The 15827-nt window shown below is 33.8% G+C and overlaps 2 protein-coding genes across 4 annotated transcripts; one reads left to right on the forward strand and one right to left on the reverse strand.

The window, feature by feature from the left end:
- Positions 1-833: 833 nt before the first annotated feature.
- LOC109338102 (agamous-like MADS-box protein AGL80) lies at positions 834-1283 on the reverse strand. Its single transcript, XM_019575241.1, has one exon. The coding sequence runs from the start codon at positions 1281-1283 to the stop codon at positions 834-836; it is 450 nt and encodes a 149-aa protein (XP_019430786.1).
- Positions 1284-3547: 2264 nt separating this feature from the next.
- On the forward strand, positions 3548-8684 carry LOC109338108. 3 transcript variants are annotated; one of them, XM_019575247.1, is made up of 3 exons: positions 3548-3741; positions 6843-7200; positions 7814-8239. In XM_019575247.1, the coding sequence occupies exons 2-3, from the start codon at positions 6865-6867 to the stop codon at positions 8237-8239; spliced, it is 762 nt and encodes a 253-aa protein (XP_019430792.1). In that variant the 5' UTR covers positions 3548-3741; positions 6843-6864. The 3 variants fall into 3 exon arrangements, with proteins under 3 accessions (XP_019430792.1, XP_019430791.1, XP_019430793.1); XM_019575246.1 differs by lacking the exon at positions 3548-3741 and adding an exon at positions 4842-5028 and having other exon boundaries at positions 7814-8684; XM_019575248.1 differs by lacking the exon at positions 3548-3741 and adding an exon at positions 4842-5038.
- The last annotated feature ends 7143 nt before the right edge of the window (positions 8685-15827 follow it).

Below are 15827 nucleotides of genomic sequence, written 5' to 3' on the forward strand. Positions count from 1 at the left end.
CGGCGTGATCGGAATTCGATTCCGAGTTACGGAACTCAAAAACCACTTTTTGAGCCGTACCGGGTGGATTTCGGCCCCGACAGTGGTTCAGAACCGACTGTCTCCGAAAATTACCAAAATTTACCACAAAATAGGAAATAAAAATACAAGACTAAAACTCAACTAGAATTTCGTCCAATTCTTTACCAAAAATTCCCAGAAATTCATTTTCGAATATATAATTAATAAAAATATTAATAAAATCTTATAATTCCAAATCGTAAAATTCGCGGTGTTACAATACGAGTCCAGTTATTCGTAGTATTGCCGATTTACTTTACTGAAAGTGGGAGGTTAATGTTCAACATATTTTTCAGAAAGGAAACATGATGTCTAACTTTATGGTCATGCTTAATTTGGGTCTCCAAATCTCCTTAATATTATGGGATGCATCACCTACAGGAACCTTCAGTATCCTAGATATGGATATGTACCATATGTTTTAATTTTACTGTTTTATATTTCTATTGCTCCAAAAAAAAAAAAGATTTCGACATAATTAAATTTGGGCATTATTAAAATATCAGAATTGTTATGTAAACTTAAATTTTGAATTTGTGTTATCCTTATTTCAATTATGACCTAAATCTTATCATAGATCCTTATTTCTTTAAAGTAGTGATATTTAAGTACAATGGATCTTGATCATCTCTCATATGGAGAATTTGAAAATATACTATCAAGAGTTTTATTTAAAAAATCTCAATTCTTAGAGACCGAGGCAACGCCTCTTAACAGAAAAATGTAAACAACATCAAGAGCATAATATAAAAATGTAAAAAAAAAACATCATATCAATAAAGGATAGCCTTCTTATTTTCAATTTCCTTCATATATTTCTCTCTAATATCATCCATAACCTTCAAATCTTCAATTGTCAAATTTTCTGGGAGCTTTCTGGTTTGAATATACTCGAACATGGCTAGGGTTATCTTCTTCTCATAGTTGTCTTTACGCAGATTATGAAGCTTCTGTTGAGCTTTGGAAATCCTCTGAATGAAGAAGCTTTCTTGGTTCATATTCCTACTTTCATTTATGAGAGATGTATTCTGATATCTCTCAATCACTTGATCAACTCTTTCTGGGTTAGGCCAAACCTCTATCTGAAAATCAAAAGGATTTTGGATTATTGCACAAGCTTGAATACCACATAAAATGGTGAGTTCACTCACTTTCTTAAATATGCTTTTCTTTCTTTTATTGAATGATGCCTTCCTTGCATTGATATCGTTGATATATGCCATTTTCACTTTCTCCCTAGGCATACCTGCAATCACAAAGAATGTAATAAGAAATTAGAGTCTCTTATGCATTATATTCCACCATAGGTTGTAGGCTTTATAGTGAGTTATCTCACCCACTGCATATAAAATCATACTAAGGCATGGTTTGGTCATATTGATAAAGATTCATGTATTCCAAAAAAGAGTCCTATTTGGTCAATGCACTCCCTTAATGTATGAAAATTTCCATATTTTACGAAGTTTGAATTTGTATATTATATTGAAAAGGAATTTAGTGTTTACCATAAAATGTTTAATGTACTCTTAATGTATTGGGGTTATTATTGAATATATTATAGAATTAAATGTATGCACTTTTACGTTGTTATTATATTATTCACTATTCATATTTAATCACAATTGATTCTTTAAAAAAAATACTCAAAATGAATAATGAATAATATAATGATTATTTATAAATTATTATACTCACAATATATAGATATGATACACTATATTAAATAGGCTTTTATATTTATATTATGGTTGCAAGAAGTGGTAATATGGTAATAATTATATTTATATTAGGTGTATTTGACATTTTATAAATAATTAAGAATATAGTAATAATTCTAAAACAAGTTTAGTTTTTTAATCTTATTTATGATGATATAAGATTATCTTTAGTATTGAAGAGTCCGATTCTAAAAAAGATGTGACATGTAACATTTCAAATTTTTTAATAATGTAGATTCTAACATATTTTTAAATAAAAGAAAATTATAATTTTCAAATAAATATATATCTCACATTAAAGTACGGGAGATGATCTCATCTCGTTCTTGATACATCTTCTGAGCCAATTATCATTTCTTGAATGATGCAGCCAAAAGTTGACCTCATAGTTTTTTACAACTAAGGCTATCCTCACCTTATATATAAAGAATTAATTTATTTCACGTGTGCGATTGTTCATCCATGTGTTGAGTGAATTGATTACAAAGAAATTAATCAACCTATTATATAGAAAATATAAGTAACTTAACTCTACATAACTTCTAACTATATGTAAGGAATTAATCAACCTATTATATAGAAAATATAAGTTATTTAACTCTATATAACTCCTAACTAACTAATATATTTTAACATGTTGAAATTTAATTTAAAATGATTAATTATTATGCAAAAGGTAAATGTGTTTAAACTAATTACTAAACCAATATAATATTAACAAAAATACCGAAGTATGTTTCAATACACCCTTCAACCTGAAGAGTAGAGGTTGACAACTCTCAGCTTAGACAAAAAATGATTGAATACAGAATGCTCCAAAGCCTTTGTTAGAAGATTTACAATTTCAAGTTTTGCATAATAATTTTGATCATGGGAATGCATAACCAAATTTATTGTCACTCAATTTCAATTCTTTTATACTATCAAAAGAGATCCATAAATTGTTGCAAGACATCTTGAAGTATGAATGGTGTTGCTTAGAACTCTTTGCTAACCGACAAATTGGTCTATGAAATTCCAAACGAATGTCACAAATAAGTATAAAATATATTATTGAATGTCACAAACGAATGTCACAAATATTAGTTCCCTATCCAAAAAGTTGGGAGAATATCCGTAAAAGTACCAAAAAAATAAGTAAAATATGTCTCATAAATGCATCATTCTATTCAATATAGAAAATTAACACATAATTTTCAAATAGGTAAAAAATCGGAGAAATTATTAAACCAATTGAATAGGAGGATATAATATTTGTGAGGACAAGTGCCCTTAACATTAGCGAAGAATAACTATTCGGCCTTGAAAATTTTAACTGGGCTTAGACAAACCCGGTCAAAACAATGCTAAAACTTGTACGGTCCCGATTAGTTCTCATCAACATCAACGCTCGTCGGGTGTATATATATTAACTAATATCTTCCCTTCTTCAACGCGCTTTCCCCTTATTCCAATTTGTCTCCTTTCTCTGTCAGAGATAGATCTATTCTCTATTTCTCTTCTATGGATTAATTCTCATATTCAAAATCTGCTTTTCCAAAAAAATCCAGTAAATCTCCTCCGGTAGAACGCCGTTTTGATCGCCACCGCGAGAATTTTCGTTTGTTTCGTTTTTTAATTGATTAGGGTTTCAAAGAGCACAGAACAATGCCTTTGCTCCCCTTTGAATTGATGCTACTCCATTTGATTCCGTCGTTGGTCATATTCCATGGTGGATCCTCTATACGTTTGAAAAATCTTGAAAAGAGTGATCGTCGTGGTAATCTTAGTTAACATTTAACCTTCTCTTTCTGTCGTTTCTTTCGCGTTTTTTTTGTCGTTTCGTTTTGAGGTTCTCTTTTAGGGGAATATCAGTTTGGTTTATTTCTTATCGTTTCGCGGGAATTCGTTGAGATTTTGGTCTTCCAAGGTTGTGAAAAGCATTGTTTTGAGAGAATTGCACCTTTCAACGACGTCGTTTAAGGTAATAATAGGTGATTCATAAAATTTTGTTGTTGTTATGTCCAATTTTTTTTTAATTTACTATGTTTCGAGATTTATTTCCAGTATGTAATTAGAATTAGGCGTTAGCTTTGGTTTACTATTTTGTGTTTAATTAGAATTAGGCGTTAACTGGTTTACTATTTTGTATTTAAGCAGAATTAGGAGTTAACTTCGGTTTAGTATTTTGTATTTAATTACAATTAGAATTAGAAGTTAACTTTGGTCTAGCATTTTGTATCACATCACACGCTTAATATCCTAGCATTCAAAGTCTATTTTCTCCTTCGCTTTGCTTAAAATGCATCAGACATACTGTGATTTGATTTGAATGATTTGTTGGCGTACCATTGTATCTTGCAATTTAATTATTTTGGTAACAATTTCTACATCCCATCAAATTTATTGACACCACACATAGTCACATAATTCGCTCATACCTCTGAGTAACGAGAACCACTTCCCAAGAACTGATGTGTGTTTCTTCTGCTTTCTGAAACACGGTGGGTTGCGAACCAGTATGGTAAGACATGACTCAGAAGCAGAACACAAAACACAAAGAAGAGAAAGAGCAAAAGCATAATAGGAGGTGATTAACAAGAAGTGGCTCCCTTTGAAGTACGGATTCGTCAAACACCCTCACGTGTCGGTGTCTGACACGGATAGGGTCCCGATTAGTTCTCATCAACATCAACGCTCGTCGGGTGTATATATATTAACTAATATCTTCCCTTCTTCAACGCGCTTTCCCCTTATTCCAATTTGTCTCCTTTCTCTGTCAGAGATAGATCTATTCTCTATTTCTCTTCTATGGATTAATTCTCATATTCAAAATCTGCTTTTCCAAAAAAATCCAGTAAATCTCCTCCGGTAGAACGCCGTTTTGATCGCCACCGCGAGAATTTTCGTTTGTTTCGTTTTTTAATTGATTAGGGTTTCAAAGAGCACAGAACAATGCCTTTGCTCCCCTTTGAATTGATGCTACTCCATTTGATTCCGTCGTTGGTCATATTCCATGGTGGATCCTCTATACGTTTGAAAAATCTTGAAAAGAGTGATCGTCGTGGTAATCTTAGTTAACATTTAACCTTCTCTTTCTGTCGTTTCTTTCGCGTTTTTTTTGTCGTTTCGTTTTGAGGTTCTCTTTTAGGGGAATATCAGTTTGGTTTATTTCTTATCGTTTCGCGGGAATTCGTTGAGATTTTGGTCTTCCAAGGTTGTGAAAAGCATTGTTTTGAGAGAATTGCACCTTTCAACGACGTCGTTTAAGGTAATAATAGGTGATTCATAAAATTTTGTTGTTGTTATGTCCAATTTTTTTTTAATTTACTATGTTTCGAGATTTATTTCCAGTATGTAATTAGAATTAGGCGTTAGCTTTGGTTTACTATTTTGTGTTTAATTAGAATTAGGCGTTAACTGGTTTACTATTTTGTATTTAAGCAGAATTAGGAGTTAACTTCGGTTTAGTATTTTGTATTTAATTACAATTAGAATTAGAAGTTAACTTTGGTCTAGCATTTTGTATCACATCACACGCTTAATATCCTAGCATTCAAAGTCTATTTTCTCCTTCGCTTTGCTTAAAATGCATCAGACATACTGTGATTTGATTTGAATGATTTGTTGGCGTACCATTGTATCTTGCAATTTAATTATTTTGGTAACAATTTCTACATCCCATCAAATTTATTGACACCACACATAGTCACATAATTCGCTCATACCTCTGAGTAACGAGAACCACTTCCCAAGAACTGATGTGTGTTTCTTCTGCTTTCTGAAACACGGTGGGTTGCGAACCAGTATGGTAAGACATGACTCAGAAGCAGAACACAAAACACAAAGAAGAGAAAGAGCAAAAGCATAATAGGAGGTGATTAACAAGAAGTGGCTCCCTTTGAAGTACGGATTCGTCAAACACCCTCACGTGTCGGTGTCTGACACGGATAGGCTCGGATTCGCGAAGGATACGTATCCATAAAGTATCCAAAAATTAAAAAAATAAAATAAAATAAATAAATATTAAGACACGTATCCCATTCGTTTTCAATAAAATATAGGATATATGGATTCATTTTCAGTAAAGTATAGGATATATAGATTCGTTTCCAATAAAACAGGATAAGATAGATTCGTTTTCAATAAAACAGGATAATATAGATTCGTTTTCATTAAAATAGGATAAGATAGATTTGTTATGGAAGGCAATGATTTTAAATTTTCATTATATTTTTTACTTTAGATATTTTGATTTACACTTATAATTTTATAATATTTTATATGGTTTTATAATTTTATACGCGTATTCCTGAACGTATCGTATCCTATATTTTAGAAAAACTGCATGTCGACGGATACGTATTGTATCCAACAGGTGGCTCCTGCCCCAATATGAGTGGAGAAGAATGAAAACCCTCATCTAAAATAGACCTTTTTAATAGATGTGGGCTTATTTAACAATACAAAAGGTGTCTTGTTAGTTAGAAATGCGTGGAGTTTTATCATTTAAAAATACATATAGGTGTATTTTAAATTTCTTTAGTTTAACCTATTTAATTATTCATAAAAAAACATAAATAAGTTTAAAAAATTAAAGTGTATCCACTAAAATTCAAAATACATCACTTAAGTATAATCCCGTGTACTGTATATTTGATAGGGTACCCGTACCGAAGAGATCCATGTATTATGTTACCATGTTCCATACCAAGCCACTTTCTTCTTAAAGTAGGATTACAATGCTTTGCTTTAGTACTTTCATTTAAATGACACCGCATTTCCATCTTTTATAATTTGAAGTGTGTTGCTTTTTAGATAACATTGAATCTTTTAGGCTATGTATACAGTTTATTTTAATTCTATATTTAGAACTTCCATCATGTTATGTTATGTACCAACAACTGAGTTGTTCCCTATCATTAGTTTGGTGATTATGATATTTATTGTTTGCTTCAAAAAATATCTGATTTGATATGATTTCTTTCATGTAGCTCTCTGATTTCTTCCTAATCAAATGCTTAATATATCTGATTTGATGGTGGTTCTCTTTATCATTCACTGAATATTTCTGCCTGTTGTTAGCCTGTAGTGCCTGATTTAATTGATGGACATGCACTCTCTGGTTAATGCGGTGGATTACAACTTCATAAGTAATCTTGAAAGTAGTTTTACTAAGTCACTATATATTGAATATGTTGAGAAGTCAGAACATGCATCTGACAGGGACGATAAGTACAATCTGGGGAAGGGGGACTTATTTGAAGGTTTTGAACAGCAACAGACCAAATTAACTATGAATTGCTTGAAAAAGTGTTCCACCTTTCCTTATCCTGATATGATGTTGCCTCCAAGCTCTTCTGATGAGGATGATGATACATCATCGACGGAATCATTCTCTGACCAATCTCCTCCAGAGAGCAACTCATGCTTAGTGCTGCCTGTAAGTTATCAATGTTTTTCTGTCCTACTTTCTGTATGTTATTTTTGTTAAACAAATAATAACAACTACTGAGTAAGTTCTGATATTCAAGGAAATAATTGTTAGCAGTGTATGCTTTTATTATAATGGGAAAATGCAGAAAATACTTAGCAGCATGAGCTGTTTGAATTTTAATCATGTAAAGGATATTGATGTTTTACCTGTGTAGGTGTTTGTGTGTTCCAGTTCATGGAATCAGTTTATTGGAGTATTATTTGCTGTGCATCTGCACAAGCACTCCTAATTAGTTAACATGCTGAAATTGTATATAACTAGTGTTTGTGAATTCATGTTCCCTCCTTCCCCCTCATATTTGAATAATGGAGATTTGAAGCTGATATTGGTAAGTGGGAGCATGTGATTTTCATTGCAATAATAGGGTAGATATGTTATTTCTGTTTTTTGTGTTTTGCGTTTTATTTAAATTTGATTGTCAGCGAAGTGTGGTTTCTCCTTATGACTTTGGCTAGGACCTGAGTTTTCTCTGCTGGCAAAGTGTTAATGGTTCATAGGCCACAGTCTTTGCATTTGCTATCTCTTGCTTACCCAATTTCTCTCTTGCTTTACATCACAGGCACCTTCGACGCTTTTATCTGCTATGAAAGGAAGCCGTGAGAAACAAGGGGTAGGAGGATCGCAAATGAAATTGACAGTGAAATGGGCCCCTGAAGTATATGATCCGGTACCTACACTATTGTCACACACTATCAAAGGCAAGAAACAGCACAAATCCAGGCACAGGAGTGAAAAGAAGTACGGAAAGAAGGGTCAGAAGGGTCATCCTTCTAAAGGGAGCTGTGGGAAAGATAAGAAGCACTATCGCAAGCCAAGCGGCGGGAGTTCTGATATGTGGTGGCTTGATTCTCATCATGATGAAGTGATTGAAGCTTCCACTGAATTAGATGATTTTAATGTTGTTAACCATGATTCCCATTGTGGAACTAGCTTCTTAAAACAGTCAGTTGCAAAAGTTCACTGCCCTGTTGGAGAGGCACTGTGAGTAACACCTTGAATTTTTATCCTTTACAAACCACATAGTTTTTTACATGTCAATATATCATCCACCATTCATATCTTAATCATTATTGACTCAACAAATACTAATTTACTAAAGGTAATACATACAAATGGTGGATGATGTAATGTCCGTATAAAAAACTTTACATTGAAGGAGATTCTTGTTTGCTTATGTTGAAGAGATTCATGTTTTTGTTGAAAACTTTTTTGGTATGCTTTGAAAGACCAGCAGACTGAGATGTACTGTTAAGCTTGTATGACTAAGAGTTTAATAGATATTATAAAAAACTTTACATTGAAAGTTCAACAGATATAATAATATCATGTTAGCTTGTATGATGAAGAGATTTATGGTTTTGTTGAAAACTTTTTGGGTGTGCTATTTTGAAAGACCAAGAGCAGACTGAGATGTTCTTCTAAGTTTTTTATTTTACAAATCTGTGACTGGTCAAGGAGAGCATAACTAGGCATGTTGAACGCACTTCTCTAAGGTTCTACGTAACAGTTTTGGAGGCGGGTTTGAACTCTTATTTTCCTGCTAGGCGATTTCATTTGCATGTCAAAATTATATGTTACGAGCTTGAATAGTAATAGCTTGTTTGAATTAATTTATTTTCAGTTCAGTTCATTGGGTAGTTTGATCTACAGGTTAAACGCGGCAGTTAAATTAATTAACATGCTGAGACAGCCCCATTTGTTTACCTTTTTTGGGGTGTCAAATTGCTTGAGGTGCTGTTGGTTATACTAACATGAATGTAAGTTTCTAATAACAAATCTTTACGGGAAGGATAAGGGTTAAAGTCTATTGACTCTTTAATTTTTTATTTAAAAATTGTGATTGCTTTATAAGGAGTGCAAATAGGCAGGGTGCCAATATCTTCACCAACTTTATACCAAATTTGATTTAGAAAAATTAAGTTTTGAAAAGGTTGTATTTGGAATGTTTGAAAATTGCAAACTTTATTTTTTCAGCCTTTAGATTACTTTAGTAGTTTTTATATTTGAGCCTTGACTTTCATTATGAAAGATGAATGTTCACTCCAGATAAATAAGATCGTTCCCTTTAGCTCCCTAACATTCACACATCCAAAAGGAAAACGTAGGGGTCGATCAATATTCAGTACACAGGATGCAGAATGGAACTTGCTCAAGAGGATCATCAACACTTTATGCCCTGATTTCTATACCCCGTAAAAGCCTTTGGTTATAATGAACTATTAAAAAACCTTTGCACACTCGATAGTTATACCAATATAATTATATAAGTGCCGTAATGTTTCATTTCACTATGTTGTGTACTCAGCATTTATTTTGACATAATCATTACTTAAATCACAGCCCTATGCTTGTCCGCGTTCTGCTCCATTCTCTGATAGTATGATATAATATCAATCAGTATAACATAATACTATTATGAAGATCAGAAAGAGAAAAAAACCCTTCCCCTAGATCATAAATTTGGCATTTTTTTCATATATAAAAAAGAAAGGTGTATTGTTCGTTTTACAGGCTAAGAGATACTTACCGATTGATATCTGAATTCTAACTGTATCATGTGTCTCCCCAGCCTGTCTAAGATAATTACTAGCAGCACCCCTGCCAGGTTTGCAAGCTTGTAAGAGATTGTAAAATATATATCAAAGCAACAAAATGGAAGAAACTGAAGCATGTGAAGTTTTCTTGGTCCCGTATTCCTGTCACCTTTTCCTCTAAAATGTAAATATGGTGCTTGGTAATTATCCACACCGGTAAGCACAAAGCATGCATGTGCAAGCACGGGAGAATCTAAATTGCATGGAAAAAGAACTTGTTTATAAAAAAAAGTTCTTACCAAGCCATGATCAACATAATTTCTTGGCCCCACATTAGTAGAATCGTTGATGTAGCAAGTTAACTGCACGCGTGACTGCTAGTGGCAATTTCACGCTAGAATATTTGTCACCCAATGAAACAATGTCGTTTAGATGTCTTTTTTTAAATAAGATATCGTTTAGGGTTCAAAATTTTGTGACTAAACTAACCTGATTTAGGATTCAAAGTTTTGTTTAACAGGAAAAACTAATGTAATACTTACGGAAATTTTGTAGACTAAATGAATGATTTTTCGAAGTGGTAAAGAGGGGAGATAACATGATGATGTGTTATGTGTATAGTCAATGACATTATTTTGTGCTTTTTAAAATAAATAAAAAAGTAAATAACATTGTTTTACTGACTTGACAAAATTTTCCAATACAATTGACATTTGTAAAATTAACGTGTCTCATCATCAATTTTGTTAACGTCAACATGTGGACTAATGGGGTTATGGATTTTAAAGTTGAGGAGTAAAAATTGTAATTTATATTTATTATGAAATTTAGTACTTTCACGACTCAAATAAATGTTTATTCTAAAATCATTTACCAACAAATATAGTAAAACATAAAATCGATTCTATTATAATAGTCTACAACAATAAGTGATTATCGAAATATTTTTTTGACAGCTGATCCAAACTAGAGACGGCAACAGAACAGTGGACATAAATAGACTTTTTAGTGACACACCCGCACCTATTTGTCGATACTTGTATGGATAGTAAGTATTTGTTAGTATTTAACAATTTTATGTTTAATTTCACATTTATTTATTTTATAATAATTAATACATATAAAAATAATCATTACATGAATAACAACACTAAATCATAATATATATAATATTTAATTGAAAAGTAAATATATGGTTAAGCAGGTCATCATAAACATACTCACACGTGGCATTTACGTGCTGCATGTACTTATGGCTTCGTATTTTTTGTCATCTCTACTCCATATTTCTAGGTCCTTGAGGAAGGAAATAAAATTGGAGCGTATTAAGCAATGAGCAGAATCCTAACCAAGAAAGTAAGGACAAGACTAAGACTAGCAAGGATAAGGCTACCCTGACCGCGAGAATAAATGTCAGGCAGCAAGGCCAGACCAGTTATGGGCAAGATGCATTGTTTGACAATTCTAAGTCAAATACTTTCAGCAACAACAACTTGTGCAGCAAGAAAGAACCCTTTACTCATTCTTGATTTGCTTGTATTTAATCATATGTGCTATTGTATTTAATCACATGTGCCTTCTACCTTTTGTTAGTTAGATTAGTTAAGTTGTTATTCTGTTTAGATTAGAGGAGTATAAAACTCCTTGGATTCATTGGTTTCAAGTATTGTATTCATTCATTATTCATTCAATAATATTCATAGTTAACTCAAGTTCTTTCATCATATCTTCCATTCTTTCTCATTCATTTCACTTCATCATTTTTCTGTGGCAAGAATCATTCTGGATTCTTGTTCTTTTCTTCGTTAAAGGTCTCTTTTTCTTATATGGTATTAGAGCTCTTTTGTACAAAAGAGCTCTACTACATTCAATGACATCCTTATTACCTTCAAATGGTGCACCAAGCCAGATGGTGTCATCTGTACAAGACGCCAACTCTTCATACTATGTCCATCCATCAGACAACCCAGCAGTGGCCTTAGTATCTCCTCTATTGAATGGACAAAACTATCATCAATGGAGGTCAGCCTTAGCACCAAGCAAAAATTGCCCTTTGTAGATGGAACCATCAGAATGCCTCTTAAGACAGATCCTATCTATCCAACCTGGGAAAGAGCAAACAATATTGTCATATCTTGGATAAATAGATCAGTATCACCAACTATATCACAAAGCATCATTTGGATAAAGAAGACATATGAAGTTTGGTATGAATTAAAGGAAAGGTTCTCACAAGGAAACCTCTTTCGAATTGTTGAACTTCTAGAATCATTAGCAAATTTCAAACAAGGTGAATTAAGCATCAACAATTACTTCACATAAATCAAAACTTTGTGGGATGAACTGGACAACCTTAGGCCATTTCCTATATGCAATTGTGCATATCCAACTATATGCACAGCTGAAATTGGCTCAAGAAAGTATAGTGATGAGGATAGAGTAATTAGATTCTTAAAGGGTTTAAATGATACATATTTTGGGGTTAGATCCCAAATTATGCTCATTGAACCTTTGCCAAATATTAGCAAAGTGTTTTCATTAGTCATTCAACAAGAAACACAATTGTATGGGTAAGATTTAGAGGTCAAAGCTATGACAGTTGGAGGAAATTGGAGAAGAGAGGACTATCAAGTAGATGATCAAGTCTTGGAATAAGACCTCCCAACTCTTTTGGAAGAGGATCATGGAGAAGAGGCACCAATGGAATCAAACACTACACTCATTGTAAAAAGAATGGACATACAATGGAAACATGCTATAGATTTCATGGTTTTCCAGCAAATTTTCAGTTTACAAGAAATGGGCAAGTTAACTCAGTCTCAACCAACTCAATCAATCAAGAAGCTCAAAAGGAAGAGCAACAGATAAGCAACAACAAGAGTGATCAAGATGGCACTATCTTTGGGCTTAGTCAACAACAGTACCATGGATTGGTAAGCATGCTTCAACAAAACAATTCCATGGGAAGCATACCAAAATAGGAAGATCACAACATTGGAAATGTAAGCAACATCCTTTCTGCAGCCACAATACATCATGAAGAAGAAAATGCATGTAATCCTAGAACTTCACCTATGAATACATCATGGATTTTGGATAGTGGAGCAACTGATCACATATGCTCCACCTTATCCTTATACTCAACACATTACAAAATTAGACCAGTAAGGGTAAGATTACCCAACGAAAATCAGGTAGTAATTGATATATCTGGCACTATACCTATATTACAAGATTTAGTCATGCATAATGTTTTATATCTACCATCTTTTTCATATAACCTCCTATCTCTTCCTAAGTTGGCCATGGATATTTCATGTACATTCCGTTTTAATGAATCTTGTTGTGAAATTTAGGACAAGAATACTTTGAAGATGATTGGTACAGCTAGGATCATCAATGGATTATATATACTAAAGGTTGCTACTTTTCATCACAAAGCAAATTCTTCTTTATGGCATTTTAGGCTAGCCCATACTTCTGAACAATGTATGAATGCTCTTAAGAAACAGTTTTCTTTCATTACTTTCAATAAGAACTATATCTGTGATGTATGCTTTGAAGCAAAGCAGAAGAAATTTTTATTTCCAATTAGTAAAATTGTCTCTTTGCAAAGTTTTGATATTGTGCATGCTGATATTTGAGGTCCTTTTGCTATAACTTCTATACATGGCCATAAGTATTTCTTAACTATATTAGATGATTGTACATGGTTTACTTGGATTTTCTTATTAAAGAATAAGTCTGAAGCATTATATGTTTTACAAAATTTTGTTACTTTAATTGAGAATCAATTTTCCAAGGTCATAAGAATACATAATGGCAAGGGATTCTTGATGGAATCCTATTAATCTAACAAAGGGATTATCTATCAAACTAGTTGTGCCTATACTCCACAATAGAATGGATTAGTGGAAAGAAAACATCAACACCTGTTAAATGTAGCAAGAGCTCTACTGATTCAAAGTCAGGTGCCAAAGGTATATTGGGCATATGCTATTTTACATAATGTGCACATTATTAATTTTTTGCCTACACCTGTATTACTTGGAAAATCTCCTTTTGAAAACCTTTATGGAAAACTCCCTTATCTACAACATCTCAAAGTGTTTGGGTGTCTCTGTTATGCTAGCACAATAAGTACTTCTAGATCCAAGTTTGATCCTAGATCATCCAAATGTATTTTCTTAGGCTATAAGAATGGGACAAAAGGGTTTATTGTTCTCAACCTGTCCATTAGAGCCCTACAAATCACTAGGAATGTTATGTTCCATGAGCTGATTTTTTCCTATATAAGCATAACAAATATTAGCAATAAGGGAAATGACATAGAAATCCCCTTACCTCTGACTTATTGTGAAGATATGTTTCCTATTCCTCAATTAAGTCATGAACATGAAGTTCAAAATACTAATGATCCTGAAGACACAGATCCTAATACTCTTATAAGTGACACACCTCATACAACTACCTCACAAGACAACAATTCAACCCCTGATCACAATAGAAGAAGTAATAGAGTGTCTAGGCCTATCTCATACTTACAAGAATATCATTATGCTCTCATCAGTAAATCTGAGCCCTATAGTTCTTATAAGTACCCTATTTCATCTTACCTATCCTATGACAAGTTAACCCCTGCTCACAAGACTAGAGTACTTTCTGTTAGCACTCACACAGAACCTAAAAGCTAAAGTCAGGCCATTTTGTATCCTCGTTGGAAGGATGCTATCACTACTGAGTTAAAAGCCTTACAACTCAACAACACTTGGACCCTCATTGCCTTACCTGATGACAAGCGTGCTATAGGCTGTAAATGGGTCTTTAAGATTAGATATAAGGCAGATGGAAGTGTGGAGAGGTACAAAGCTAGGCTTGTAGCAAAAGGGTATATGTAACGCCCCGAAAAATACTTCTCAAAAACCTTGCGGAAAAATGGGTAATTTTTTTTTTTGGAAATGAGTTATATAAAATTGCCTCCTTTTTAAAACCTTCCTTTTTCCGGGACATCACTTTAAGTAACTCGAATGTGGAAAATCAACTTATCGTTATCAAAGGATAACTTAACCTGATTCACAATTTCCTGAATAAAGTAATGCATATAATCAATTAAGTCATAATCAGATCCTACAAATTAGTTCAATAAAGACGGAAACTACATCGCCACTATATATACAAAATCTTCAGATACACAGCCCCCATCAAAAACAAAAAGAGGACATCGACTGGCCCCCAAGCTGACTCAGAAGATTCCAGGAATGCTGGACCCCTCACTCGGGTCCTCCTCCTGTTCTGAGTCCGACACGAGGTTGATCACCTCCACCGAACTCTCCACATTCACGAGTTCAATAACCTCCTCCTCCTCCTCTTCTTCCTCCACTTCGTTATGCCACAACCCAGTGGCATAATTTGGTGGGGATGACATTCTCAGACTCAGAGTATTCTTCCAAGGACCCCCTCCAAGAACCCGGCTCCTCTGGGCTCTGCGGGATGATGAAGCATCCAAACAATCCGCCCACGTCCTATGACTGTGGGAGGAACCAGCACCGTCACTCCTGACTGGCGGATGTCGAGGTCCAACATTTGGAGACATCAGACCCGTTGGCGGCAAGGTGAAAGAAGCGTCGATGTAAGCGTCAGGGTGAGGGATCATCATCATGACCCGTTGCACTCCATGTGCAACGACATTGTGAAGTGACATTGTGAAGGGATCATCATCAGACCCGTTGGCGGCAAGGTGAAAGAAGCGTCGATGTAAGCGTCGATGTAAGCGTCAATGTAAGTGTATCGGTGCCCATCACTGACCCATTGTCTCGCCGGGGACATTGTGAAGTGATAGCCGCGAATGTGGGTGCTGTTGTGGGCCATCTGCATAACAAACATATACAAAACAAGAACAATACAATAGAGAGAGTAAGACATCTAATGAACATCAATTCATTAACAGCGTGGACTTACTCAGAATATCACACTCAGACATAAAATATATTTAAACATATAATTCATCATTTATCATCAACATCATGAAGAAATTCATAA

Source organism: Lupinus angustifolius, unplaced genomic scaffold (assembly GCF_001865875.1).
Source record: "Lupinus angustifolius cultivar Tanjil unplaced genomic scaffold, LupAngTanjil_v1.0 Scaffold_17_127, whole genome shotgun sequence".
NCBI lineage: Eukaryota > Viridiplantae > Streptophyta > Magnoliopsida > Fabales > Fabaceae > Lupinus > Lupinus angustifolius.